The 26,461-nt window shown below is 44.3% G+C and overlaps 6 protein-coding genes and 1 long non-coding RNA gene across 26 annotated transcripts in view; 5 read left to right on the forward strand and 2 right to left on the reverse strand.

The window, feature by feature from the left end:
- Window positions 1-908, forward strand: part of hcfc2 (host cell factor C2) — a 3,751-nt gene extending 2,843 nt beyond the window's left edge. For both annotated transcript variants that reach the window (XM_037243694.1, XM_037243695.1), the window contains exons 13-15: window positions 30-327; window positions 387-456; window positions 527-908. In XM_037243694.1, coding sequence (XP_037099589.1) covers window positions 30-327; window positions 387-456; window positions 527-536 — 378 coding nt within the window. In that variant the 3' untranslated portion in view covers window positions 537-908. The remainder of the gene's footprint in view (window positions 1-29; window positions 328-386; window positions 457-526) is intronic.
- LOC119117441 overlaps window positions 1-6,421 on the reverse strand; it is a 6,815-nt gene extending 394 nt beyond the window's left edge. The window contains exons 1-9 of one of the 2 annotated variants that reach the window (XR_005096522.1): window positions 6,325-6,421; window positions 5,861-5,958; window positions 5,388-5,756; window positions 3,644-3,843; window positions 3,500-3,550; window positions 3,227-3,335; window positions 2,306-2,484; window positions 2,078-2,234; window positions 1,307-1,377 (exon numbers count right to left, since the gene is read on the reverse strand). This is a non-coding gene — a long non-coding RNA (uncharacterized LOC119117441). Of the gene's footprint in view, window positions 1-778; window positions 1,378-2,077; window positions 2,235-2,305; window positions 2,485-3,226; window positions 3,336-3,499; window positions 3,551-3,643; window positions 3,844-5,387; window positions 5,757-5,860; window positions 5,959-6,324 lie in introns of those variants that run through there. The other variant, XR_005096521.1, reaches the window with a different exon arrangement.
- LOC119117435 (centrosomal protein of 83 kDa-like) lies at window positions 1,273-4,612 on the forward strand. 10 transcript variants are annotated; one of them, XM_037243703.1, is made up of 15 exons: window positions 1,273-1,419; window positions 1,507-1,645; window positions 1,729-1,821; window positions 1,894-2,025; window positions 2,085-2,336; window positions 2,395-2,526; window positions 2,645-2,759; window positions 2,853-2,997; window positions 3,063-3,212; window positions 3,299-3,374; window positions 3,476-3,606; window positions 3,667-3,763; window positions 3,835-3,938; window positions 4,013-4,163; window positions 4,239-4,612. In XM_037243703.1, the coding sequence occupies exons 1-15, from the start codon at window positions 1,292-1,294 to the stop codon at window positions 4,365-4,367; spliced, it is 1,974 nt and encodes a 657-aa protein (XP_037099598.1). In that variant the 5' UTR covers window positions 1,273-1,291; the 3' UTR covers window positions 4,368-4,612. The 10 variants fall into 10 exon arrangements, with proteins under 10 accessions (XP_037099598.1, XP_037099595.1, XP_037099600.1 ...); XM_037243700.1 differs by having other exon boundaries at window positions 2,645-2,997; XM_037243705.1 differs by having other exon boundaries at window positions 2,645-2,997; window positions 4,013-4,135.
- Window positions 4,276-8,645, forward strand: cep83 (centrosomal protein 83). Of its 3 annotated transcripts, none has more exons than XM_037243699.1 (16): window positions 4,276-4,390; window positions 5,414-5,587; window positions 5,657-5,795; window positions 5,864-5,956; window positions 6,011-6,142; window positions 6,212-6,463; window positions 6,530-6,661; window positions 6,735-6,849; window positions 6,921-7,065; window positions 7,128-7,277; window positions 7,347-7,422; window positions 7,484-7,641; window positions 7,711-7,840; window positions 8,107-8,210; window positions 8,280-8,460; window positions 8,523-8,645. In XM_037243699.1, the coding sequence occupies exons 2-16, from the start codon at window positions 5,421-5,423 to the stop codon at window positions 8,613-8,615; spliced, it is 2,067 nt and encodes a 688-aa protein (XP_037099594.1). In that variant the 5' UTR covers window positions 4,276-4,390; window positions 5,414-5,420; the 3' UTR covers window positions 8,616-8,645. The 3 variants fall into 3 exon arrangements, with proteins under 3 accessions (XP_037099594.1, XP_037099591.1, XP_037099592.1); XM_037243696.1 differs by lacking the exon at window positions 4,276-4,390 and adding an exon at window positions 4,540-4,668; XM_037243697.1 differs by lacking the exon at window positions 4,276-4,390 and adding an exon at window positions 5,107-5,322.
- Window positions 8,459-24,769, reverse strand: LOC119117431 (O-sialoglycoprotein endopeptidase). 7 transcript variants are annotated; one of them, XM_037243688.1, is made up of 14 exons: window positions 24,599-24,769; window positions 22,263-22,456; window positions 21,873-22,008; window positions 21,572-21,721; window positions 20,679-21,462; window positions 20,140-20,342; window positions 19,974-20,072; window positions 19,824-19,916; window positions 19,642-19,752; window positions 19,358-19,475; window positions 18,527-19,280; window positions 18,368-18,420; window positions 17,099-18,268; window positions 14,942-16,188 (listed from the first exon to the last, which is right to left on the reverse strand). In XM_037243688.1, the coding sequence occupies exons 5-13, from the start codon at window positions 20,710-20,712 to the stop codon at window positions 17,112-17,114; spliced, it is 2,622 nt and encodes an 873-aa protein (XP_037099583.1). In that variant the 5' UTR covers window positions 20,713-21,462; window positions 21,572-21,721; window positions 21,873-22,008; window positions 22,263-22,456; window positions 24,599-24,769; the 3' UTR covers window positions 14,942-16,188; window positions 17,099-17,111. The 7 variants fall into 7 exon arrangements, 6 of the variants coding, with proteins under 6 accessions (XP_037099588.1, XP_037099587.1, XP_037099586.1 ...); XM_037243690.1 differs by lacking the exon at window positions 24,599-24,769 and having other exon boundaries at window positions 17,099-17,808; window positions 18,022-18,268; window positions 22,263-22,603; XR_005096520.1 differs by lacking the exons at window positions 14,942-16,188; window positions 17,099-18,268; window positions 18,368-18,420; ... (9 more) ...; window positions 22,263-22,456; window positions 24,599-24,769 and adding exons at window positions 8,459-8,564; window positions 12,367-12,474; window positions 12,537-12,635; ... (8 more) ...; window positions 13,991-14,129; window positions 14,338-14,508.
- On the forward strand, window positions 9,524-12,104 carry si:ch211-214j24.10 (uncharacterized protein LOC558894 homolog). Its single transcript, XM_037243713.1, has 4 exons — window positions 9,524-9,684; window positions 10,332-11,099; window positions 11,182-11,214; window positions 11,297-12,104. The coding sequence occupies exons 1-4, from the start codon at window positions 9,669-9,671 to the stop codon at window positions 11,344-11,346; spliced, it is 867 nt and encodes a 288-aa protein (XP_037099608.1). The 5' UTR covers window positions 9,524-9,668; the 3' UTR covers window positions 11,347-12,104.
- Window positions 15,524-16,948, forward strand: apex1 (APEX nuclease (multifunctional DNA repair enzyme) 1). The gene is made up of 4 exons (XM_037243712.1): window positions 15,524-15,652; window positions 15,735-15,901; window positions 15,975-16,167; window positions 16,239-16,948. Exons 1-4 carry the CDS (start codon window positions 15,592-15,594, stop codon window positions 16,751-16,753), a joined length of 936 nt encoding a protein of 311 aa, XP_037099607.1. The 5' UTR covers window positions 15,524-15,591; the 3' UTR covers window positions 16,754-16,948.
- Window positions 24,770-26,461: the final 1,692 nt, after the last annotated feature.

Consider the following 26,461-nt stretch of genomic DNA (forward strand, 5'->3'; position numbering starts at 1 on the left):
GAAAATGACATTTTGGTATTTCAACACAGGCGAATGATTTAGTCCACATTACATGGGAAGCTCCTCCATCTCCATCAGGCCGGATTCTGGAATATTCCATGTACATGGCGGTGAAGAAAAGCCGCTCGTCCAGCTCGGAAGGACCGGGCCAAATGGCGTTCATCCGAATCTACCGCGGCGTCAAGATGTTCTGCACCATCGGCTCCAACCAATTGGTCAACGCGCATCTGGACTGCTCCGCCGCCAACCGGCCGGCGCTGGTCTTCCGCATCGCCGCCAAGAACGAGCAAGGCTACGGCCCGGCTACGCAGATCCGCTGGATTCAAGGTCAGGAGGAAAAGCGGCCGTCAATGGTGTCAACTTGAATCCGATTGTGTTCTTTTCAGATGCGTTTAAACTGCGAGCTGGATCCAAGTCGGACGGCGGCGCCGCGGATGACTTTGACGCTGCCGACAGGTGAACAAACAAAACGCCCATATACTTTTTATTTTATTTTGGTTTTTAAAAGTCTGTCTCTCTTTTACAGCTCCGGTTGAAACGGAACGACGAATAAGACCTGGCAATCAAGTGTATTTTGTGTATAAAGTTGAAGGTTGTAGTTTTGGTAATTTATGTATTTAAATACCCTGTTGATATATTTTTAAAAAGACTCTAATTCATAGCTTCACTCAAATATTTTTTTTGTAACAGACTAATAAGCAATATTTTATTTTTTTATTATTAATCAAATCCAAGTACCAAGAGTTGTTTTTACAGCTGGCTTAGTGATTTTTTTTTGCCCCATTTTGGATCATGTTTTGTAATAAATCTGTTTACAATGATTCCCTGTAAATTTGGAGACTTGCTGTTGTGCACATTATGTTTCAACAGTTGAATTTTTTTCCATTAAACCTCTTTTGGTGTTTACATTTTATTTATGATCATTGCATCATTTTTGTTTTATGAGGGAATAAAGTTACGATTGGCAAGTTATTGCACAACTCAGGAATCAATGCGTCGTTATTTTTTATTGGATTTTTTTTTAATCAACGTACTCACTGACTTGCAAGCAACGATAACACCATTTGACAGCAGTTAACCATTATATTTCTGTTATAATTTGTTACGTTTCAACGAATTGCACTTTCAACATATGAAGTTGAGAATTCCCATTTACCAGAAGGCACTCAAACGCACCCTGTTTATGACATCATACCTCTGATCCCATGTCACCTTATTAACTTTGATGTTAGGACACAAAACATAGCATAAGCTTGCCTCCCTCATTTATTACTTTATAGTTTATATCAAAATGGACGCTTCCAACCTGCCGATGGTTCCTGCGACCGGGATGGCGCTTCATCACATGCTGTCTGATCTTCAGGGGAAGTGTGAAACCTATAAATCAAATTACAACGTTCTCAAGATAGAACATTCCAGGTTCTATTTTGATTTACTATGAGTATTGTTTAAACCACTGCTGGTTAACACTACTCAAGAGAAGATTAAAAAATAAATAATTTTTAGTTTGCAGGATGAGCTATTGCATATTCAGGGGGAAGTCAAACGTCTCCATGGCCAGCAGGATAAGCTCCAATTACAGTTGGCTGAGCGATCAAGAGAACTTCTCAATCAACAAAGGGAAATGGAGGAGCTTCGGCTGCAGGTAAATAAAATTTGAAGAGCTGTCATATTGTTTTAAATGTATGATTGTATCTGAAATCAAATACAATCCGTCCTAAATTGCAGGTGATGACTCCAAAACGTCTGGAGTTGCTCAGAACTCAAGTGCAGCAGGAGTTAGAAGCTCCAGTCCGACAGCGTTTCAACAAATTGGAAGAGGTTGTTGTAAAATAATCTTAGAAATTTTCCAGAAGTTGACATTGACACCTAATTTTCTTCTGCGATGTGTAGGAGACCGAAAAGTATCGCTCCGAATTCAACAAGCTCCGCTACGCCTTCACTGTGCTCAATTCTCAATTTGAACACCAAAAGGAGGAACACGTCGGTGGACTGGAAGGCCAGAAGATGCGTTATGAGGTGGAGGTGAGGGGATCAGGAAGTGTCTCATTTTGAGATGATTGTAAAAATATTTGACCTGTTAGATTGCTCATCTGAAGAAAGAGAAGGAAAATCTGGCGGCGCAGTTCAAGAACGTAGATCCGCTGTACGAAAGGAAGCAAGTGGAGTTTCTGCTCAAGGAGAAAACGCAGCTCACCATGTTGCTGAAAGGTCTACAGGCGGAGGTGGATGAGCTGCAAGCGAAGAAGGACAACTCGGACCAGCAGGTGGAATCCATCCAGCTTTCTCAGAACAGACAACTTACCGAGTCTCAGGCCATGGTGAAGTCGCTGGAGGTGAGACCGCCGGTATCTCGGAAGGTGAGTTAGATGTTTTAATGGAAGCCGCTTGTAGTCAGAGCGCCAGTGCATGGCGATGCGACTGGAGCGCATGGAGAGCGAACTTCATCTCAGCCTGGAGCAGAACAACCAGCTCACCAGACAACTGCATAAAATTAAAAGAGAAGTGAACTCACTCACCTGCCAGGTGAGATCAAGCAACTCCAACAACAAAAGCTCAAACTATAAAAAAAAATATATATATATATATATGCAGTTACATATTTAGAGCAGAAGAGGGCGCTGTTGCGTTGTTTGCCTGTCAGATTGAAAGCCTGAAGCTGTCACACAAAACCGAGTTGGACAACGCCAAACTGGAATTCAACCGCTCCAAAGGCGAGGTGGAGAGGGAGTGTGATTCGCTGAGAGCCCAGAAGGAAAGTAAATTGACTTTTCTTTTAGCTTTTCATGCTCATAGAAGGACATTTATTTCAGATACTAGTGGCCAATGTTGTTTGAATTGTGTGTCTTCAGGTCTGCAAATAGAGGTGGTGGATTTAAAGGAAATGCTGGAGAGACACAATGAGCTTCTTGTCTCGAAAGAAATGGAGATGATCAGAAAGGTGAAGTCTGTCTGTGATGAGGAGATGTACAAGACGACTGCCTTGCTGGAGGAAAAGTGAGAAGATCCAAGCGGGTTTGACAGATTACAAAATTCCTGACTTTTTTTGGTTTTTGTTTTAGGCTGGAGTTGGAGCAACGTGCGTTGGAGTTTGAACAGCAGAAGACGATGCAGGAGATGAACATGCAAACCCAGAAAGACGAATGGGAGGACCACCTTCAGATGGCCCATAAGAGAGAAGAGTCGGTCCGGAAAGAGCTTCAAAGCCTCAGGTCGGGTTGCTTACCTTTTTTTTTTTCCTGGTTTCAACCCAAAGAACTCTAAACGTGGCTGAATGTCAAACATTTGATCTTGTCAGAGCTAAATTAAAACAGCAAAGTGCTCCTCTGGAGGAGCTGGAGAGACACAAAGCAGAAGTGATTGACCTCAAGGAGGTGAGTAGACAAACTTCATTATGCAAAATCAAAATATACAAACACAATCATTTTTAGACTAATGGTGAGTTTCTAAAATGTTTTTACTTCCTCTTCAATAGAAAAACCAGGAACTCTACTCCCACCTGGGGGCGCTGTCATGGTCTGAAGCGGAGCTGATGGAAGCAAATGATCGTCTGAGGGAAAAAGTGGACATCATGCGGGAGGAGAACATCCGTCGCGGGGCAGACAGGTGCGATTGAATCAGCATGCCGGTGAAAATCTCTTACCCCAATTCTTGCTCCTCCCCCAGGCTGGTGGAGGACAGAAAGGAGCGAGAAGCCAAGCTGGAAGATAAATACACCCAGCTGAAAGACAAACTGCAGAGAGCAGCGTCTGCCGAGAAGAAGGTGGTCCTTCCACGTCAAAATTCATTTGCTCCCAGTTATAGAGCAAAAGTGCGTTTTGTTGTGTTGCGCAGCGGCGAGACCTGGAGGAAAAAAAAGAGCAGAGCTTGCATAGTACAATCCAAATGCTGAGGGAGCAAATAGATGAACTCAAACAGGATGGTACTTCAGCCAACAAGTGAGTCTGAGAAGAAAAACGTGCCTGATCATTTCCACAATCATCTGATTTGAAGGCAATTGTGACCTCCGCAGAAGGTTGATGGACTATCAGCAGCGGCACAACGAATTCCGACGCCTTCTGATGTGTAGCAACGGTTCTTTCAGCGTCGGCACGGCCCAAATCTCCTCGCCCACCCGCCCTGCCCTCTTCCTCGGGTCTGAGATGATGCTTTCCAATGTGCAAGTACGTCTCACCAACCATGTTGCCCGTTATCTGTGCCAGTTTGCCCATTTTAGTGTCAAATTCGTCAATGTTTAGCAAGAGGAGGAGGAGCAGAGAGAAATGGCCCGACTTCGTCAGAGAGTAGATGATCTGGAAAAACTCCAGCACCAGCAAATGGAAGAACTTGGATGTATAGAACAAAAGGAGGACAAGGCTTCTCTATGATGATGGTCTTCAATTTCCCCCAAGTGAGTAAATAATGCCTGACAACGAGATTAAGAATTTAAAAGTCACACTAAAAATTTTTACCATCGCGTATGATCCACAAGAGGGCGCTATTGCATTTCGTTTCGCCGCCAAGCATAAGCCTCACAAACAATACATTTCCCATCATCCTCTAGTTTGTAGTTTTAAAATGCGCTAGCTAGTTGTCTAAAAAGCTAGCAAACCGAGTATGAGACAACTTTGAGGGGAAAAATAATAATTCTAAGTGTTCATGTGCCCATTTCGACGCAAAATTAGAACCGTAAGTAAGAGGATCGTTTTGCATGGACGCTAACTTTATCCATAAGCGTAAATCTATTTGTTGATTTCGTAATCTTAGCTCGGGTGTAGCTGCATTGCGAGAAACTTTAGTTTCTTCTGTAATGTCGTCTTTAAATATTAACTAACAGATCAAATATCTTCGGTATTCGTCGTTGTGCAAGGCGGGGTGGTTGGATATCGTCCATGAGTGGCGGGAGACAACGCGCGATATTTGAATACTAACTGGTTTTTGTTGTACTTTCCAGTGTTACGCCATCATAACAAAACTATATCACTGCACATGCACGATTATTCCTGTGCAAATTTCTTGTTTGCATTAGTGAGCTGGAGCACCATGAAATCCTGTGTTAACATATTTTAGTGTAATTTCAATATGGTAACAATAATTTGATATGTTTGCAATAAAATGATTTTGCCGCTGTTATCAGCTGCCCCAGACCCCGTCTCGTCTCCACAACAAATCCTGCAGCCAAGCAAGGGAGCGAACTAATCACTTGAGGTTGATGAACAACCTTGTCTTGACAGCTAAGAGGCTGTGATTGTATCAAATAATAGCCTGACTCTTCACATAGCTGCCATGGAGACTGACAACAAAGGAAGACACTTTTCAAATAGCACACCGACTTGACTGCAGGTCCTCGTTTGGCTTGATCTGTTATAATTGGCTAGGTAGCTTGCGGAGTCAGACGCTCGCCTTACCTTTGTCCTTTTTTGACGTCTATTAGAGGTGACATGAGCTCCTCGGCCCTCCAGCAGTCTTTTCCGCTGGGGACGTCCGCAATCATGCCGGGATTGTCTGCCGGGGCCGAGATGGAGCTGCAGAAGATGCTCATGGACGAGAGGACCAAGTGTGAACTCCATCGAGGCAACTATGAGACACTTAAAACCGAACACACCAGGTACGATCTAGCACGAGAATGGATATGTTCAATCAACATCCGACATTTAACAAAATACTTTTTCCTCAGCCTGCAGGAGGAGTTCATCCAGGTACAAGAGGAGGTACGGCATCTGCAGGCTCAACTCGAGAGGCTCCAGTTGCAGTTAGCTGAGCGCACAAGAGAAATTCTGGAAAAAAACAGGGAGACGGAGGAGCTCAGACTGCAGGTACACTCATTTTGACATAAAATAGAAAATATAAATGTATAATCGCTACTTTGTGTGAAATGTACCAGGTGATGACTCCTCAGCGTCTGGAGTTGCTCAGAGCTCAGGTGCAACAGGAGATGGAGGGTCCAGTCAGAGAACGCTTCGCCAGATTGGAAGAGGTCTGTGTTCAATTTGAAAAATCAAACCACTGTATAATACTGATGTGTGTGTAGGAGGCAGAGAAGTACAGGTCAGAGTTCAACAAGCTGCGTTATGGCTACACTGTGCTCAATGCACAGTTTGAACACCAAAAGGAAGAACACGCTCGTGTCGTGGAGGAGCAAAAGCTGCGCTATGAGGCTGAGGTGAGCTTGATTAAAAACTGAGAAGAAGAAAAAAATGGCTCCAGACAATAAGTCTTTCTCTCTGGCCAGATTGCCCACCTGGACAGAGACAAGGAGAACCTAATAGCCCAGTACCAGAATGCCGACTCTCATCACGATAGGAGACAAGTGGAGGTTCTGCTGAGGGAGAAAACCCAGCTCACCTTGCGCTCGAAGGCTCTGCAGGCAGAGGTGGCCGAGCTGCAAGCTCAGAAGGACCACTCGGAGCAGCAGGCGGAGAACGTTCAGCGGGTTCAGAACCGGCAACTGGCGGAGTCTCAGGCTGCTCTGAAATCTCTGGAGGTCGCAACATCCAGCCTTCCATGGCTGCGTGGTGAGACATAACTGAAAGTTGTTTGAACGTTCCAGGCGGAGCGTCAATCTTTGCGCTCGCGACTGGAGCGGATGGAGAGCGAACTCCGGCTGAGCCACGAACAGAACGGTCAGCTCACTGGACAACTGCACAAAGCCGAGAAGCAAGTCAACGCTCTGAGCGGACAGGTAATCCATTTTTGATATTTTAGGTGAATATGCTAAAAGTAGCATCACCTGTGCTTTGCGGCGCTCCTGACAGATGGAAAGCCTGACGCATTCCCACAAAATGGAGGTGGCCAGCGTCAAACTGGAATGTGCCCGCTCAAAATGCGAACTGGAAAGAGAGAGAGATGCCCTGAAAGGTCAACTGGAAGGTTCGAGCTTTTTTTCTGATCCATTTAACCATCTTAAAAAGGTTTTACAAAAGTCTTTTGGTTTTTTCCAGGCCTGCAGACAGACGTGGAAGTGCTTAAGCATGCCGTGGAGAGACACAAGGAAATGATTGTGGAAAAAGAGAGGGAGGTGGCCAGGAAGGTGCAGTCGGCTCGTGACGAGGAAATCTACAAATCAGCTGTCTTACAGGAGGAAAGGTAAAACGAGAAAATAATAGCGATTCGAGAAAAAAAAATTGTGTTGCTTGGATTGCCCTTAGGATGGAGGTGGAGCACCGCCTGGCTGAGTTGGAACAGCAGAGGGCGCTGCAGGACACCAAAGAGCAAGCCCAGAAAGAAGAGTGGGAGGAGCAACTCCGCATGGCCCAAAGAGGAGAAGAATCTGTTCGCAAAGAACTGCAGACCCTGAGGTCAGACTTTATCCTGACAATTTTCTTAAGTCAATTTTCGAATGCAAACATTTTTTTTTTGTCTTTCAGGGCTAGATTAAAGCAGCAAAGCATCCAGCTTGAGGAGCTGGAGAGACAGACGGTCGCGGCGTCAAATTTGAAGCAGGTAGGACAACCCCAAAATTGGCTTACATTATTCAATCAGCTGATGATTTTTCTCATAACAGAAAAATGAGGAGCTGTGTGCAGAGCTGGGCACCTTGTCGCGCTCTGAAGCCGAGTTGATGGAAGCAAATCTGCGCCTGAAAGCCAAAGTGGACGGAGTGAGGGAGGAACTGAGGACTGCCCGAACCCAAGCTGAGAGGAGCCAACATGAGGCAGAGCGGTACGTAAAAAAACGACCTCGATTTTTTTTTTGTCATTGTGTCCATCCTGCAATGTGTTCCTGCGGCAGGCGGGTGGAAGAGAATCGAATCGAGTGGCTGGAGGAGAAACACAAGCTGCAAGAGAGAAAGGCCAAGCTGGATGAGAAATACTCGCAGCTCAAAGACAAAATGAAGAGGGCCGCAGTGGCCCAAAAGAAGGTATTCCTAATTAAGTTGTAGGCCGAAAAAAAAGAACCCTGATATTTCAACAGGGGTGTTTTTTTTTTTTTTATCCACTTACCGTAATTTTCGGACTATAAGTCGCGGTTTTTTTCATAGTTTGGGTGGGGGGGCGACTTATACTCAGGAGCGATTTATATACATATATATGTTTTTTTTCACTTTTTTGGGCATTTTATGGCTGGTGCGACTTATACTCCGGTGCGACTTATAGTCCGAAAATTACGGTACCTTTTGTGATGCAGAGAAGAACCCAGACGGAGAACAAAGAGAAGAGCTTGCAGAATAAGATCCAACTGTTGAAGGCTCAAATGGAGGAGCTGAAACTGGAAGCTGCAGCAGCCAACAAGTCAAATTAACAAATTTTTTTTAATTTTTTTTGCCATTGTGCATCACTTACCCAAGCCTTTGTTTCCAGACGTCCACTTCACTCCGAGGAGCACGCTCAGCTCCGCAGAAGGATGCGAGACCTCCAACGGAGACACAACGAGTTCCGTCGCCTCCTGCTGGCCGACCAGGGCTCCTTCAGTTTCGGACCCGCCGTCCTCACCTCTACGCAGAACCCATTCGGCGTCACGGACGCGGGATCAAACGTACCGGTAAGTTGACATGTTGGTATGTTGCAGGACACGGCAAGATCTTTTCTTCTGTGTGTGTTAAGGAAGAGGAGGAGATGGTCCAACTGCGTGAGAGGCTGGATGAGCTAGAAAAAGCGCAGCAGCGGCAACTTGAAGAACTCAATGGGTGTGGGTGAACAGCAACAAAACAATGTACAGCAACAAAACAATGTAATGTAACAAAAAAAAATGTCTTTTAACTTTTTTATTTTTTATATTCACTGTTTACATTCTATGTACTTGAATTTTGTCGTCGCTTTTAAATGAAATCTGTCATTTTGAGACCATTTGAACTCTGCATGCAAATCATAGGCGAGTACAGTGATCCCTCGCTACTTCGCGTTTCGTTTATCGCGGCTTCACTACATCGCGGATTTTTTTTTTCCAAATTAAAAAAACATTTAAAAGTCAAAATAAAATTTATAAATTGAGGAAACGTGTCCAACCTTTAGGACAATGTAGTATTGCTCCAAATGTTCGTTTACGTTCCTTTAGAAGTCCGTTTTCGCGTGTTAGCACGATCGCGAATTAGCATCTTTCTGCTAACTCGTTAGCCTGCCCAGTACTTCTTGTTGGTGACCGTACTTCGCGGATTTGGAACCAATTATCCGCGATAAATGAGGGATTATTGTAATCTTCTATTGGCCTATTTTTACAGCACTTGTCTTTTACTTATTTCTGGTGTCTCCTTTTAAAAGTCCTCAGGTTTAAGATGTTCAGAGAAATGTCTTAGGCATAAAGTATTATGCAGACCTCATGGTCTGATTTGATGATCACAAATAAAGTAAAAAAAAAAACACTGCATATGTTGAATTTACTGAGTGCAGTTTACTTTTTGGGCACCTTGAATGTTCTCGATGCTGTTCTGATTTAATTTGTAGCAGGGTATTCTAATAAGGATTTAATGACGTCAAAGAACATGACGTCATGTGCTCCACTCGTCGTTGCCCACGTGCTTGTCACGTGTGCTTTCGGTACGTATTTCGTCCGTGTACGCTTCCGGGTTTCCCGCCGGAGCGTTTATTTATGGGCCCGCTTTACTTCCTGTCCCACCCACATTGAGGTGTCGTTTCCTGGTGGTGGCAGGCAGGCAAGAGAGCGAGACTTCCAGGCAAGCCGACGTTATCCCAACGCTATAAACAAAAGTTAACTCAACGCTCCGCGCTCAACGACGCTTTCGGCGAAAAGACATGCATATCAAGACAGGTACGAACGTGTGACTCGTCGATATATTTGAAGGATTGAAGTCATTCGAAGCGTTATTTTAGGCGCTCGCCGACATGGCTAGCGCCGCTACCTCAAAGAGCCTCGCTGGCTGGCGACTCCCCGCTTTGCATTGAATGGGTTACGAAACTTTGTCGAGCGCGGCTAGCTTAGCGCACGCTTTCATTTCTTCGGAAGATCGCCAATCGAAAGTAGAACTTCGGGGTTTTGAACGTCGCGTGATTCTTCCATATCGTGACGCTGCTAATGAAGGTTCGCTAACAAGCGTCCGTCTTGGGAGATTAGCAACCTCGGCGCCGTCTCAACCTGCTACTTTTTCCACTTGGGAGTTCTCGAATGTTCGGTCGGAGTCTGCGTTCAGTTGAGCCTCCTCCACCCCTTGTTTGTTGAGCTTAACTTGAAACCAGGCTAGTGTTTTACCGTCAGTTCTCTTGTGACCTCACTCGGATTTTTTTTTTTTTCCTTTCTAAAGCGCCAGTGGGTGACATCACCCGTTCAAATAGTGGCTTGAATAACGGCAATCAAACAATCTTGTCTTTATTTGATCCATACAAATAATGATCTGTTTCCTACCCGGGTCACCTCTGTATCAATCCGACCCATTTCGATGTTTTGCTGTGTTCTTTCAGGTACATGGGAAGCCAGTAATATTGTTTGCGAGTCCGATCCCTTGTGCGACCCAGCAGTCCTCGTTGCAACCACCAACCCAGAGCCACACATCCGAAACCGCCGCCTGTCACCCGGTTCCGGCAACTGCGGCGGGGGAGGAGGCGGAGGCTGCATCTCTGGAGGAGAGTCCCGGCATCTCTCCCCCGACTCGGACCTGAACGGACCGGGCCACGTGCACGCCTTTGGCTTCCGCAAGGAAAAGGAGCGCAAAGGCCTGCAGCAGCACAAGGGCCGCAGCCTTCGCCGAGAGGTCGGCCAGAAGGGGTTCAACCGCTCGCAAAAGGTGAACCAGAAGGAGAGGTGGGTGGAGGACAGTCTGTCGCTCCTCAAGCCCCCGCCTGCCTTCCCGGTGCAGGACAGCCCCGCCAAGCTGCAGCCCACCGTCAGCTACGCCTCCAAGGTGAAAGCCAAAACGGCCAGCGGCATTCTGGAGGACGACCGCCCCGCCATCGGCGTCCTGCTCCAAAACCAATGGGGGCTCAGTTTCATCAGCGAGACCAGACCCGTCGCAGAGGGCGCCAACCCTCATCCCACCACCCCCGAACCTCAACCTACAGACACGCAAGCGCCAGTAGAACCGCCACTCGTAATCCATCCCCCTGAAGAAACCCCCAGACCCTTCACTACCTCCACCGCCTCGTCTACACACTCGGAGCTGGACGAGCACAATGGGGAGATGCTACTCAGTTGTCGCCACCTCGTGGAGGCTCTGAACTTCCACAATAGAGGTAATGGACCAAGTTTTAATCGTCATCAAATAGTTACACGTATTTAGTTTTGTAACCTTTTTTGTGGTTTGTTTCTCTGCAGAATGGAATGCAATCTGTAACCAACAGAAAAAAGGTACGTTGACCATTAAGTTGATCACAAGACCTATCAAATGCTAACTGGATTTTAAAAGGAGATTCATTCTATGTCTTCTCAGATCCAAAAAGAGTTGTGTGGTACAAGGACTTCCAGGAGCACCCAGCCTAGCAGCGCATGGAACCCCAAAGCATATCCAGACCGACACGCACACACACACACACACACAATCAACACACGCCTTCATGCACATTACGACACCTAACGACGGACGATTCTTGGAGTCCCCTCTCACACGCTGCACTCAGGATGATGTCTTCATGCAAAGCCACACTGAGACACTTTGGACTAACTCCTTTTCGAGATCTTACAGCAATGAACGTTATTATTTTCAATCGCCTTATTAAAAAGTCTGCCTTAAGTAATCAGACCGTTCCCCCCTTTTTTTTTTGAAAGTTGCTGTTTTAACCAACTGTGTCCCAAGTAAAGCGTGTGGTCAATCAAGCACTTTGTTAAAGATGAATCTGTTATTAGCAATGGCCGTGCGAGAAAGTTATGGACGGTGTTTTATTTTTTTTTCACCTCCCCAATTCTACGTGAGGCGTGGCGTCTTATACCTACTCGAGTTTTTACTCTTGATGTTTTTTTTCGGTTTACAGAGGGGTGTATTCAAAGGCACAGTAGAATTCCCCCTTTAGCCCTGTTGGATCTTAATGCTGTCGCCCCCCCTCCCCCAAGAGACCCCCCCCGTTTGTTCCGTTTTCTTTTGTTGTTTCTTGTTCGCTTTCTAATCAGGTGAATGTTGCTCGAGAATTCATAAGGGAGCTCAGTGTTCAATATGTTGATTTTTGAAAAAGAATTTGGAAAAAATTACACTGGAGGAGGAATGTACGTGGACAGTATTGCTTAATAAAAGCGAATAAACTTGACTAATGGCTGTTTATTGGAAATAAGTGACTCTGGATTTTCTTAAATGTATATTTGAACCTGAATTGTATAGAAAAACAAATATTAAATGAAGTTGAGTACAATTGTGTCCCACTGACTGTTAAAAACATGTTTTCTGGACAGGAGGCTTCAAGTGTGCAGGAGTGGTCTATTAAAAAAAAAAAAAAAAAAACACCCTCATAACACTCAAGGGCTGGCTGCACTTCACCTAATACAACTTATGCACAATATATCAGAAGCTACCTGAGAGAAGATCTGATGGGGCAGAGTCAAAACTTTTCCCTCAAAGTGTCCATGATGCTTTCTGTCAATTAATCTCTCCATGTCACCTCCACTTCATCTGTTCTATATCTGCAACACAAGCAGTTGTCAGAAATATACATCAAAAACAAAAGCAGGCTTGAAAGTCTTACCTCTGTGTGATCCACGAGTCTTCCAACTCGGTCACTTGGCCGGATCGAAACATTTCCCAGCCGGCCTGAGCGATCATGGCGCCGTTGTCGATACAGAATCTACAACGTGTCACAATTTAATTTAGTATGATATTACATTCTGATCAGTGCAGTGGTCAGAAACCTTTCATCTGTGGCAAAAAGTTTGGCTCCTCTTTCCTTGCACATGACCCCCATCATCTCCTGGAGACGCAGGTTACCTGTGAATGGTTTTTTTTTTTTTAGTATGAACTAAAAGTTAGTGCTCAGTTTGACTTACAGCCAACACCACCGACAATGAGAACCTCCTGAGAGCCGCAGTGAGCCATGGCCCGCTCTGTGATTTCCACCAGCATTGCGAAAACTGTCTCCTGAAGGAACAAAAAAATATTTTCCCGACATATAATGTACATCAATGTAAAATATTTAATGAGTCTGTCAAGTTAACCTGTAGGGAGAAGCACAAGTCCTCTGCTGTACACTGAGCGGATCCAAGCATTTTATTAGCGGCGTCCTATTATAAGAACAGCATCATATAGTAAGTGCGTTATTCTTTAATAATAATAATAAAAAAAAACTCACCTCAATGTAGGACAGTATCCCAGAAAATGAGACATCCATTCCTTTTACAGTATATGGCAACTCCACATATTGAGAGCCTCTGCATAATAAGTGATATTATCAAAAATGCTTTTTCCTTGAATATCTGCTACCACTTACTTCTTGGCCAGCTGTTCGATGTTGTAGCCTGGACTGGGATCGTTTGAAATCTGCACAGTAAAACAATTCATGTATAAATAGTAGCTGTGCAGCCAAAAATGAACAGAACACAAACCTTGATAACTCTGGCAAATCTGTCCAAGCAGTTCCCGACCGCGATGTCGATGGTCTCTCCAAAGATTCTGTACCGCCGCTCAGAGTACGCGATGACCTGCACAGAAGCGAATGCACAATAGATTTGTATAAAAAAAACAAAAAAAACCTAAATCCTGCCACCAACCTGCGTGTTCCCGCCGCTGACATAAAGCACGGTGGGGTTGTTGGCTTTAGTGATGAGTCGGCCCATCTCGATGTGACCGATGCAGTGGTTGACACCGACGAGGGGTTTGCCCCACAACTGGGCCACTGTGCGAGCTACCAGAGCAACTATGACTAAGGGGGCACCCATGCCAGGACCTGATGAAAAGACAAACCAATCAATACACCATCAACTTATTCACAACGTGCTGAGCAACCTTTTGTATACGCCACACAGTCAATGTCAGAAGGTTCGATGGCTGCTTCCTCCAGAGCCTCCTTTAAGACCGTCAGTATAACAGAGCGATGATGTCTGGCTGTGTCACTGGGCTGGAAGCCTGTTGAGAAGAACATCAAAATATCATCTAAGACATGCACTAGTGGTCTTATGGAGTCATGTTCATCCCAAATATTCTTGCCTTCTCCAGGAGGTGTAATGTAGGTCCGTCTAGGGTTGGAAAGTACTTCTCCATCCCTGATGATCCCAATGCCAATCTTATTGGCACTGCCCTCAAATCCAATCACTACAGTCATTGCAGCAAAAAACTAGTTTCAAGTCTGTAATGAGAATGCAAAGTCATGAGTTGCACTACTGGTGTTTTGCACTTGGATAATTATTGATATGTAATCAAACAGCAAGACACTTCCCAGATTGAGTCAAAATATTAGCATTCTTTACAGCTAGCCATGCTACAACAGAATGCTACAGTGTTTACTTGGTCACCCATTAAACTTAGTGTGAATACCCAGCAACCATTGTACTTACATTGGACCTTTTGTAAACTCACATTAGTCCACATTCGCTGTTTATACAAAACATAAATAAATGTGTGTATCTAGAGCACTTCCTCGACTCGTCCATGTGAGGTCTCGAGGACCCAAAATACTGGGACGTCCGAATCGCCTGAGTGTTAAATTCAATAAACGTATTTAGATGTCAAATATTTCCCGCAAAAATATTTCGCCATTATTTGGTAGAAATAGTGATATTTAGACCCGTTTGAAAATTTGTACAATTGAATCGTTAATATAATTTACATCAGGCGTTTTGACGGTATGCTTTCCGTCGGTATGCGCATGCGCGAGGTAATAAAATCTAATAAGTCTAAAAACTATATTTTTATCTCACAAATACTGCGGCACAAAACATTTATTTTTTGAAAGGTTTTTAGAATTTTTATTAGTGTCATAATAATAACGTTATTCGGCACTTGCCGCCTCCAAGTTGTAGTTCCTCTTACAGCGCGTCTCGTTTTGCATGAACGTTCGGGGGGAGTGACTGGTGCTGAGTGAGCAGCGTGTCCGGGACTTTGCATCCTACTAAAGTGCGAGTAAGAATATTTGCATGCTGTATAAATCGACATTTGTTTGCGGTCTCCTATGAGAATATTAAAACTTGCAGCATTTGGTGCTAGCTGATGACGCTTAATTCGCCGGGAAAAATCTCAGTGGCTTCTTTGCAAGAGGCCTCCAGCCGTTGTCTTTGTTACAATGAAATGCTAATGTTAGCCGCACGCATTGTGCAATCATGAATTGGTCATGTGCAGTATGCGTGTTTAAATTAGCAGCGTGTTTCCTTGTCTATTTAATTCAGTCAATATTCTGATAATAAATCATACTGCACGTTTATATTCACGCATCTCGCTTTTCATTTGGCTATAAAGGTAGAATCACTGCACAAAATAGTAAACTTAGCAAAAAGGTTATACATTTTAGACTTTCAAGTTAAATTGTTGTAATATGCATATTTTACAAAGTTTTGGAAATAGCCACTGCAATAATAAGCCGATATCTAAAGTTCCATTACCAAACCTTGTGTTTTGCAAGTATTGTTAACATAAGAAATAGTACAAACAATATAATCTTAAGGCTGGAAGAATAAACTGATAGCACATTCCAGTTTGAAGATATGACATAACATGAATTTTATCTCCACCTTTTCTCAGCGGCGTTCCTGCTACGGCGTGTGTGTGTTGCGGGTGTGCAAAGTGTGTTTTCTACCGTTCGAGCAAGTTCAAGCATGAAGCGAGGAAAGAAGGCAGAGGAGGCGACAGCAGAAGGCGACAATGAAGCTGCGTCTGGTGAGTGCGGCATGCACATAAGGGGGAAAAAAAACAACCTTTTCACCTCACCATACTTGCTGCCATCATGCCCAATTTACAGAAAGTACCCCAAAGAAAGCAAAGAAAACTAAAGAACCAGAAACCCCCATAATGTATGAAGACCCTCCGGACAAAATGACCAGTAAAGACGACCGGGAGGCCAACATGAAGATCACCTCCTGGAACGTGGATGGACTGAGAGCTTGGGTGAAGAAGAACGGTCTGGATGTGAGTTGGCCCTGAAGATCCAGACCGCATATCCCCCCCCCCCCCCCCCGTTGACTCTTGTGTTTCCTTCCAGTGGGTACGGGAAGAGAATCCAGACGTTCTGTGCCTGCAGGAGACCAAGTGTTCCGAAAAAGATCTGCCGGCTGACATCACGTCCATGCCCGAGTACCCTCACAAGTACTGGTGCGTGTCGGACGACAAGGGGGGCTACAGCGGCGTGGCCATGCTGTGCAAAACGGAGCCCACCAAAGTGACGTATGGCATCGGTGAGTGTTTGAAGAAACGTGCTGAGGGGAGTAAGAAAGATTTTCTTTGAAGGATGTCTTCAATCCCTCAGGTAAAGAGGAACACGACAAGGAAGGCCGCGTCATCACAGCCGAGTTCCCCACTTTCTACCTGGTGACGGCCTACGTGCCCAACTCCGGCCGAGGCCTGGTGCGCTTAGACTACCGCAAGACCTGGGACGAGGATTTCCGCAACTACTTAAGCGAGCTGGACATGCAGAAGCCGCTGGTGCTATGCGGCGACCTCAACGTGGCCCACCAGGAGATCGACTTGAAGAACCCAAAGGGGAACAAGAAAAGCGCAGGCTTTACCCCAGAGGAGCGCGAAGGCTTCGGCCAACTGCTGGAAGCCGGTTTCGTCGACAGCTTCCGCGAGCTCTATCCCGAGCAGGCCAACGCGTACACCTTCTGGACCTACATGATGAATTCCAGGTCAAAGAATGTGGGCTGGAGGCTCGATTATTTTGTGCTGTCGTCCTCGTTGGTGCCCGCTTTGTGCGACAGCAAAATCCGCAACAAAGCTATGGGGAGTGACCACTGCCCAATTACACTGCATATCGTTGTGTAGCTCACAAATGCTCTTCTGGCTTTTTTTCCCCCGTTTGTCAGCCAAATAAAACTCCAAGCTAAAAAATACTCATTTTCTGAAAAGATGCTTTTGAAAGTTGTTCTCCCATCACGAAACGTTACAAGTCTATTAAAACAATATTTTGCTTTGTAATCTTGTATCACACCAATAAAAAAAAAAAGATTTCTAGAGCAATGTTCTGGTCATTATTACACTAAAACCAATACCGAATTTTTATGACTAAATATAAATAAATTATCCAAATGTCATCACAATCCCGTAGCAGGTTTAATTGCAAATTTCCTGTCGTTTCACAAAGATCCATTAGGAAAGAGTAATTCATACCGAGAGCTGGTCTTCAAGTTATCTTATGCGTGCGGTGATGCATTTTGAGGCTGTGGGACTGCTTGAAGGCTTTGCCGCACTCGCCGCAGCGAAAGGGCTTCTCTCCCGTGTGCGTCTGCGCGTGTCTCTTCAGGCGGGTGGCGCTGAAGAAGCTCTTGTCGCACTGGCCGCAGGTGTACGGCCGCACGCCCGTGTGGTAGCGCAGGTGGACCGTCAGGTAGCAGGACTGGGTGAACTTCTTGCCGCAGTGCGGGCACTGGAAGGGCTTGTGGCCCGTGTGGAAGCGCTCGTGCTTGAGCAGCTCGCCGTGCGAGAAGAAGCCCTTGCCGCAGTCGGAGCAGAGGAACGGCCGCTCGCCCGAGTGCGTCAGCTCGTGGCGGGTCAGCGTGGCCTTGTACACGAAGCTCTTGTCGCACTGCGAGCAGGCGTAGACGTTCTCCCTGGTGTGGCAGCGCTCGTGCTTCTTCATGTTGCGCTCCCTCTTGAAACACTTGCCGCAGAAGGAGCACATGAAGGGCATCTCGTCCGAGTGGATCTTCATGTGGCTGAGCAGGCCGCCTTTGTAGAGGAAGCCCTTGCCGCACTGGGCGCAGACGTGCGGACGCTCTTTCTGGTGGATGCGCTGGTGGGCGCCGAGCGCCGTCCGGTAGGCGAAGCTCTTACCGCAGCTGCAGGAGAAGGATCGCTCCTCCCGGTGGGTGCGCAGGTGGCTGGCGAGGGAGCCGGCGCAACGGAAGCTCAGCTCGCACTGAGGGCATCCGAGCGAACTCTGGACGCGCTCGCCGTGCGTCCGGAGGTGCCTCATCAGCGCCGACTTGCCGGCGAACATGCGGCCGCACTCGGAGCACACCGAGCGACCGCTGTCCGCGTGGGCGCGCACGTGCGAGTTAAGCGCCTCGCCGTGGACGCCGCCGCGCTCGTACCTGCCGGGCTTATGCGTCTGCTTGTGTCTCTGCAGGGACTGCTTGAAGGAGAAACGTCGTCCGCACTGCGAGCAGACGAACGGCTGCTCGCCCGTGTGGATGCGCTGGTGCGATTTAAGCAAGCACAGGAACTTGAAGCTCTTGCCGCAGTCCCTGCAGGTGAAGCGACCCTCCTCGTCGGCGTCGGCGGCCATCTTGTCATCACCGGAGCCAACACGCTCCAGTTGCTGCCGCGGCGGCTCGTCCTCTGAATGACGGAACGTTGTGACCCGATTTGTGTGTACATTCCGAAAAATAAAGCTGGAACGGAAAATACGCTTTCGGAGTAAACGAAGCAAACACTCACCTTCCTCGGCATCCTTTGCTGAGACGGAGGGTGACCAGTACGAATGCTCGGAACTGTTTTGAGAAAAAATCGGAGTGACGTTCGTCTTCGATCGATGTGACCAATTGCAATGATATCAGTCAATTAATACAATAAATTAATGTGTAAGAAGAAACTGACCAAGTGAAGGAGGCTGCTGGCTTCTCCCCGCTGACATCCTGCTTCGTCTTGCTGTTCATGCGTTTCTGCAAGTTGATGACTTGGATCTTCATGGTGGGTTTGCGTTTGCGCCGGCTCGTGCGGACATTAACGAGAGGAACGACTTTGTCGACGGGCTCCGCTCCCGCATTTTCCGGCATTTCCGCCGCTTCGCCCCTCGCTGACCCGATGTGAGTTTTCGAGCGGTTTGTGAACTCCAGCTCGTCATGCGTTTGCCTGCGTGTTTTGTGCGTGTTTCTGTGCCGTCTCAGGGCCTGCCGGAAAGAGAAGCAGCGGCCGCATTCGGAGCAGCGGTGGGGGCGCTCCCCTGTGTGGATGACCCGGTGGGCCGTGAGCAACGAGGCAAACTTGAATTTTTTGTCGCAGTCCGGACAGTCGTGAGGGCCCGAAGCGCTCCGACGCCGAACGGAAGTCGAGTCGTCCTGCTGCGTCCTGGCGAGGTCGCTTTGCGTCTTTCCATCCATTCCTTCCCTTTCTTTACCTTCATCCACATCTGAGGTCATCTCTTCTGCTTGCTGGACCAAACCATTTTCTTCTAATTCCGCCTCAACTTCTGCAGTGACCTCAATGGTCACCTCATCTACTGTAGGTACATGGATGTGACTATCACTTTCCGGGTCTGCTTGGTTCGACTGTTCTTCCGCTTTGGCCGTTCCGCCAGGATGGAAGGCAGAAAGGGAGGCAAGGATTTTGTCCCCCATGCTTGTAGCTGGAACTTTTTTTTTTTTAAAGCACATTAGTTAATTAATAACTCCCTAATAATCGCACACATTGCTTAAAAAAATACATTACCATGCTGCTTTAAACGTCTGAGGTGTTTGTGGTGCTGGAGTAAAACTTTTAAGTCATTAACTTCACTAAGTGGATGCACGCATTCATCTGTTATTGAAGATTCAAGCCAGCAAACAGTCTGCAATCGACACAATGACAATTGATTCTGCAATGCATCATACCGAGATAAATTCACTGTTCAAAGCTCATCATTAGCTGCTAGTTAATTGGACACACACGCCCTCTAGTGGCAACCTCATGCAATCTACATTTCCAATCCAAACGTCAGAAAAGGTATTGCTCACCTGTTTGAGATCAGGAACAGGTAACAGTTGAGCGAGTCGACAGAGGAATTCCCAAAACAGCGACTTTAGATCCTGGTCATACTCGGGTCCATAACAAGATGGGAAAACCTCCTTTGAGATAACAAGTGTCATAAATTGAACCCCTTGACCACATAATTCAAATCAAAGTGATAACGCCTTACCATAAAAAAGTGTTGTCTCTCTTCGGGATTCTTGAGCAGAACCTGAATTGACTCCATGAAGCGTATTATGGCTTCTTCTTCTTCTTCATTCACCTGCAATGTTTCAACTGATAAGAGCGAGGCAGAAACTGGAATTAAAAAGGCACTTACGTGTTCTGCAGAGGTGTTTTGTTGTTTCATCTTGTCCAGAAGTGACAAGATGACGTCACATTCCAGCGGCTGTTCACTTCGGCATAATTCGAGAATATACTAAGAGTAAAGAAAGGCATAATGTTGTCACAGTAACTTCTCACTTGCTCTTCTTTGTTGTACTCACCCTGGCTCTTAAACCCAGGTTAAGTTGCATCCTGTGCTTGTACACGAGCAGCTCCGGGACAATTTCTACGGCCAAAGAGACAAAGTCGGCAATTTCCCAGTAGCTGGTGACTTCTTGTTTCTTTAGGGTCTGCCACATGGAAGCTGACAGGAGCTGCAGAGGCGGCACCAGTAGACGAAGAGAAGGCAGAGGTAATTGACTACCTGAAAAAAAAAAAAAATACATACAATTTAAAATAACTGCAGTGATTCTCAAACTGAGTTCCATCATTTCATTGTGATTGCCTTACTCCAGGTTCTGGATGCATTTCAAATTTAGCTCGATTGAAATTCTAGAAAACAGTTTATAAATATTTCGGTAGACATCTTGATTTTTTTTAAATATTATAACGGTGTCCTTGGGAAACTGCTCCTTCCATTATTCCAAACTTAAGCTAACTCATTTTATCTTGTAGCTCTGATGGAAATGTCACCATTCTTTTTACCGTTTAACACCCCGAATATTTTTTTTATTCCTTCATGCACGAACAACAAACTAACCTTGGGAAATGGTTGAAAAAAGAATCGACTCCATCTTCTTGATGAAAAGTTGCTGATAGCCACCAATAGCCAGTTAGCTAACCACTCGAATAATGCAAAAAACAAACAGTTACGATAACAACAAGCCTGGTATGATTATTCATTAGTAAATGCTCAAAATTAATTCACACAATGAGAATAACTACCGAAATAAAATCAATTATAGACAAATTTGTATGCTGTTTCGTTCCATCGTTCTTCTTTGTTAATAAGACCGTTGACACTCGATGATACGTCGATATTACTGCCACCTGTTGGCGATTGTTGGAACGACACACACGTTCCGATTAAAATACACAAAATATAATTCAAAATATTTCCATGAAAAATTGAAAACTAAATAGTATAATTCGTAATCATATTGTAAAAAATTTTTTTCACAAACATACATGATATAATTAAATCAAGAAGTGAACCAAGATAAAAAGAGCATAATAGCATCCGACACAAATATTTTTCTTTGTAATGGATTTCATGAGATGGTGCAAACAGTAAATGAATAACAATTTATGAGCAGCTAATTGCACTTTGGTATCACTTTTTTTTGGTAACATACAAATCAAGAAAAACTTTTCTTCATCACATTTTCAGTTCTGAACCAGGTCCCAGTGTATGTAAGGTCCAAAGAGACAGGTTTTGGCTGTTCCAGTGGGAGCGGATCCTTCTCCTGGGGAGGTCAAGAAACAGTCGTCATAAAACCGATGAGGAGTCTGTTTGGAAACATCTTGCTGGCAGGACGAGGGAACTTGAAAGAGGGAAGAAAAAAAAAAAAAGTAATTATAGCGTTAATTAACTGCGATTAATTCAAAATGCAACCATGAAAACTTGAAATTTGTCAAACCTCCACAACCCACCTACTATCTGAAGTTTCTGCAAATTCTGCGGGCATTCTGTAGCCTCTCGGATTTTTTGGTCCAGATTCAGACATCTCCGCATGACAAGGAGAGCCAAACACAGCTGGAGGGCAAAGGTCAACACGCCCAGGACGATGATGATGTTACTATCTGTCGAGGAGAAAACAGAGGAGATCAATTTTGCCTTTTCTCCAAGATATATATTTAGAATACAATATATACAGTTAATGAAAAAGTCTACACACCCCTGTTTCAATACCAGGATTTTGCCATATTATAAAATGCGCGATGTGTTACCGACCATATGATGACATTTGTGGCATCGAGTCCCAGCGGGAGACCACGAGGTCCGAAAGGTCCTGAGTGGAGTTGCGGTTCTGGATGAGCTCCATTTGTCAAGCTCGTCACGATGTGCCGGCAGATGGAACGCCGAGAACCTTGGCAAGGCATCGATGAAGGTCACAAAGATTAGATGGCCGGGAAATGAATTCACAAGATACTCACCATCTTTTCTAACAGTATTTTCAAAGTTTATATTGACGTCACTGACATGTAACTATTTGAATGCCAGCGGGTCAAACTCCAATGAACTTTGAGCGGAGTTAGACAATAAATTCACAGACATTGTAACTTGTACATTTAACAGCTGTGTCCAGTTTGGTGACAAATATTTTTGTCAAAATTGACTAACCTTGCTAATGATGAAAAATTGCAGCACGTTGAAAGCTTCTCGACCCCCCCCTCTCCTGTCCAAGCGTGTGTCGTTTGGAGTTCAACCCCAGCGGAGAAGCCACTCAAATCTCCTCATTAAAGTTCCCGAGAAGTTTGTTTTCCTGTTCGCTCCACATGAGGTCCCCTGTTTTTCATCTCGTTGGGAGGAGACAGCTGCGCGGTCACATTCATCGCAAGCATTCAGTCGTGAACGAGACACATCTTATTTGATATGGATTACAAATAGCTGAATGGTACACAGACTTAGTTAGAATGAGTAAACTATCCTGAGGACCTTGTTCAGTTTCCCTCAGGGTTGGGCGGGTGTACCGAGTAGTAAGTGTCATGATGCATTGTAAACAATGGAGCGGAACGCTTGATGTCACTTTGACCTCAGATTAAACTTTGAACAGTTTGGCTTTAAATGCTTTGCTGTTTTTTTGGAGCTGCAATTTCGGTATAGTAGTTGTCTCATTCTCTGAAGTTGACTTATGTTTTATTAGTATGAGGTCAAAAGCACCAAATTAAAGCATTTGTGTCATAAAGTTGGGAGTGAGCTCAGTTTAAGATATAATTAGAAAAGTACTGGAGTGTCCCGTACGAAATGAGACACTGAACCTCCCACAAGTCTTATCCGGTGCAAAGCCCTCTAGCGGCTATTTAATGAACAGCATCAACAATGTGTTTAATCCTGGCGTAATCAGCATTTTTTATTTTTCTTATAACAGTGGCCAAACGTTTCCCCCCTGAGGGCTGCATACCAAAGTATCAAGAAATTATATATATTTTAAAGAAGGTACATTTTAATTATGGTTATAAGAGAAGTATTTTGCAACATCTTGGAGTATTCCGTAACCAAAAAATATTTCTAAATACAGAACCAAAACAATTTGGAGGGGAAAGTAAAGTGGAGGTTAGTGGCATTATTGGCATTTTCTTTTGAACTAAAAAACAAAAAAAAAAAACACTGTACTATGCTGTTATTATAACCAGCAGAGGGCGCTAGAGACCTCAGTTACTAAAGTTAAAAAATTGTTTTTTCTAAACTACACTAAATTTGTACAATATCATGTTCATCTCACTGAATACAAGATACTGAATTTTAGTTATCATAAGGTTTAACACATTAAAAACTGTTTTGTTACAATAAATATATATTTATAATATTACAAGTCCATATTTTCATGTGCAGAAAGTGTCAAGCTGACCACGCAATTTGCACCCATCCAAACCATCGTGTTTGTGTTGATGTCATCTTTGTCATCTTTGAACATGGAATAAAATATAACGGGACGGCAGTCGTGTCCTCTGGCAAGGATTACTCCTACACAAGGTGTGCCGGCCTTCATGCAAATTCCATTTTGATTATTAAAAGCAGAGGACAGGGGAGGCAAACTGTTTTGTTCCCCATTAAGGCGACCCCTTCTCCCACTAAGAGGATTATCCCTGACACACGCGTGGGATTTACATAAGGCTGTCAGGGGAGGATAATATCTGACATTTCTGCAATATCCTACATTTTGGCAGATTGAGAAACGAGTGCATGTGAGGTATGGCCGAGCAGCCAGCCGGTTATTGGAGACGGTGAATATTCCGACTTCCTCCGACTGTGTGAACCATGTGACCCCGCTGGGACTCAAAAGTCGTCGCCATCGATTTTATAGTCTGGCGTATAATTATGCGGTGAGTGTTAAATTCGCAGTAATGGCAGCCTCTTCCATTAAAACGTAATTAGCATGCTTCAGTTCAATATCTCAAGGGCACTGGAATCATTTATGCACAGTTTGATACGGGACGACATGTTCTTGTTTACTCTGAAGCCATAACACACCTTTTACAAGTGCCATATATATATATATATACATATATATATATATATATATATATATATATATGGCACTTGTATTTATATATATAAATTGCAGATACATCAGATATTATAACCAGATACAGTAGTATAGTAGGATTAAGTGCTCTACAAAAAAAAAAAAAAGATGTTTGTCAGAAAAATGTATGCTTTGATACAACTTACAAGTTCGGGCATTTGAACACAAACGGTGAAGCAACATTTGTAGACAGATAACGTTAATACTCACAGGCATGTATTCTTTATCCTCTGCAAAGATCGACAACTATTCATATAAATTGCAGATACACCAAATATTATAACCAGATACAGTAGTATAGTAGGATTAAGAGCTCTACAAAAAAAAAATGTTTGTCAGAACAATGTATGCTTTGATACAACTTACAAGTTCGGGCATTTGAACACAAACGGTGAAGCAACACTTGTAGACAGATAACATGAATACTCACAGGCATGTATTCTTTATCCTCTGCAAAGATCGACAACTATTACTCTGTATTTTTGTAATGCATTTGGATTGTATTTCACTTTTGTAATAGAATCGCCATTCTACTAAGATCCGAAGTGGTAGAGGCAAGCAAGATCATAAGGACATTCACCTCCGATTTGTTCGATTCATCAAATCAAACACAAAAGGTTTTGTTCTATCCACTCCCCAGGGCGCAACCCAACCTTCTCATCGAACACACACAGTTAATCCGGTCTCTCGTTACTCCGACATTTCTCGGGTCAGTTTTCTTCCTCTTCTAATGTGCACGGGAAATAAATCTCAGCGGTGGAAGAAAGCTTTCCGATTCTAAATGTCATGGCAGCAGCTGCCTGATAACAAGCGCTTGTAAACAACCATGTAGGATTATTTGAACACAGGTACAGTACGTTCTTAGAAAGCGAGGTGTTATAATAAATTTTATTTTTACGCTGTTGCCGAGTAAACACGGTCTGTTCGCTCCTCACTTTTCGTATTCTGTCACTGAGGTCATGTTTTTTTTGTTCTGCCTTGCCTGATAAATATAATTAGATGTGACGATTGCTTTCAACACAAGTTATTTTAGGGCGATGGCTGGGCAGCTCATTTTGATAAGATTTGATTCCTTTCAATTTTTGTGCGTCAGAGTGAGAGGAAAAAAAAAAAAAAGACTGGAGCTTTTTTTGAAGGTATTCTGAGTTCATTTCAAATAAACCTGAAATTGAGCAGGATTGTGTAAACCTTTGATATCCACTATACCTATAAATAGCACAATCGGACGACCTGATAAATTTGCAATTTTATACTTTTTTCTTTTCACTGGCTTGGTGGAAGAAAAAAAAAAAAGCCGATTTAGTCTAAACGAGCCTTTGGAGTATTTTGATTTTATTGAATGTGACGAGCAAAACCTCCTGGTCTGTCATTCAATCTAATCTCATACGGACACGCAAAGACTCTTTAAATCTCTCTTATCGGCAAATGTGATGGATGGTATTATGAATAACTGCTAGAAGTGGGGGTTCAATGCACTTAGAATTCAATTAAAAGCATATTATGAGTCCCCGGTGGAGCCATTTAAGTCAGTTGCAGCAATGTGTAAAATCTATTTTAGCGCTGAGTAAGGTCAGTAAGCAAAACCGGAATGCATGCTTGGTAGACTGGATTTTTATTTGCAACTTTGCTTGTAATGTATTATTGATTTAAAAAAAAACAAAAAAACACCATGACCTAATGAAGGCCCTGCTCATTTGCATAAAATATTCCGGCTTGCTGTTTCTTTGTTCGCACTCTGAATCCTCCAAAATTTCGCATCATTTTCTCATGCTAATATGATATTTTCATACATAGGTGTCAAACTCAAGGCCCGGGGGCCCGCCACACCATTTTATGTGGCCCGCGACGACAAATTTTGCATCAACTTTGTGTCATTACTAAAATCACAAATCGTCTTCACTTTTTAAAAATAGAGATTTTTGCTCGCAATTTTTATTACCGTTCATTTTTGAACACTTTTTTACTAGTGTCTGATTTGATGCGGCCCGCCACAAAAATGAGTTTGACCCCCCTGATGTAAGGGAAAGAATATTTCCAATTTTCCATTTGGTCGCTCGACCCCCCCCCCCTGCTTTTAAGTAACCTATTTGCGACACGCAGTTACTATATGTGAGTTTGCTTCCCTACTGAGGCGTCCTGATTACATAAACACAGCACGGAATTGTTTGGTCTCGATCCAGTCCGAGAATATGAAAAGACACGACTTCTCATCCTTGATCTCCTTTCATAACCGACAGCCGTCAGCTTGAAAAAAAAAAGTCTCGGCTTGGCCTCATTTGCAGTGTAAAAAATG

The sequence above is a fragment of the Syngnathus acus genome, chromosome 23, assembly GCF_901709675.1.
Source record: "Syngnathus acus chromosome 23, fSynAcu1.2, whole genome shotgun sequence".
Classification (NCBI taxonomy): Eukaryota; Metazoa; Chordata; class Actinopteri; order Syngnathiformes; family Syngnathidae; genus Syngnathus; species Syngnathus acus.

Bases quoted from the DNA above. Each gene is read 5' to 3' on its own strand.
- cep83 (XM_037243699.1), top strand. From the start codon at position 5,421: ATGAGCTCCTCGGCCCTCCAGCAGTCTTTTCCGCTGGGGACGTCCGCA. The intron at 6,850-6,920 runs GTTCGAGCTTTT...GGTTTTTTCCAG, and splicing joins CCTGAAAGGTCAACTGGAAG to GCCTGCAGACAGACGTGGAA. The intron at 7,278-7,346 runs GTCAGACTTTAT...TTTGTCTTTCAG, and splicing joins AAAGAACTGCAGACCCTGAG to GGCTAGATTAAAGCAGCAAA.
- apex1 (XM_037243712.1), top strand. From the start codon at position 15,592: ATGAAGCGAGGAAAGAAGGCAGAGGAGGCGACAGCAGAAGGCGACAAT. The intron at 15,653-15,734 runs GTGAGTGCGGCA...CCCAATTTACAG, and splicing joins CGACAATGAAGCTGCGTCTG to AAAGTACCCCAAAGAAAGCA. The intron at 16,168-16,238 runs GTGAGTGTTTGA...TCAATCCCTCAG, and splicing joins CAAAGTGACGTATGGCATCG to GTAAAGAGGAACACGACAAG.
- LOC119117435 (XM_037243700.1), top strand. From the start codon at position 1,292: ATGGACGCTTCCAACCTGCCGATGGTTCCTGCGACCGGGATGGCGCTT. The intron at 3,764-3,834 runs GTGGTCCTTCCA...TGTGTTGCGCAG, and splicing joins CAGCGTCTGCCGAGAAGAAG to CGGCGAGACCTGGAGGAAAA. The intron at 4,164-4,238 runs GTACGTCTCACC...GTCAATGTTTAG, and splicing joins TGATGCTTTCCAATGTGCAA to CAAGAGGAGGAGGAGCAGAG.
- LOC119117431 (XM_037243687.1), bottom strand. From the start codon at position 20,712: ATGGAGTCGATTCTTTTTTCAACCATTTCCCAAG. The intron at 18,421-18,526 runs GTCAGTTTCTTC...TTCTCAAAACAG, and splicing joins CCAGCAGCCTCCTTCACTTG to TTCCGAGCATTCGTACTGGT. The intron at 18,269-18,367 runs GTGAGTGTTTGC...TCCGTCATTCAG, and splicing joins AGCAAAGGATGCCGAGGAAG to AGGACGAGCCGCCGCGGCAG.
- si:ch211-214j24.10 (XM_037243713.1), top strand. The intron at 11,100-11,181 runs GTAATGGACCAA...GTTTCTCTGCAG, and splicing joins TCTGAACTTCCACAATAGAG to AATGGAATGCAATCTGTAAC. The intron at 11,215-11,296 runs GTACGTTGACCA...ATGTCTTCTCAG, and splicing joins CTGTAACCAACAGAAAAAAG to ATCCAAAAAGAGTTGTGTGG.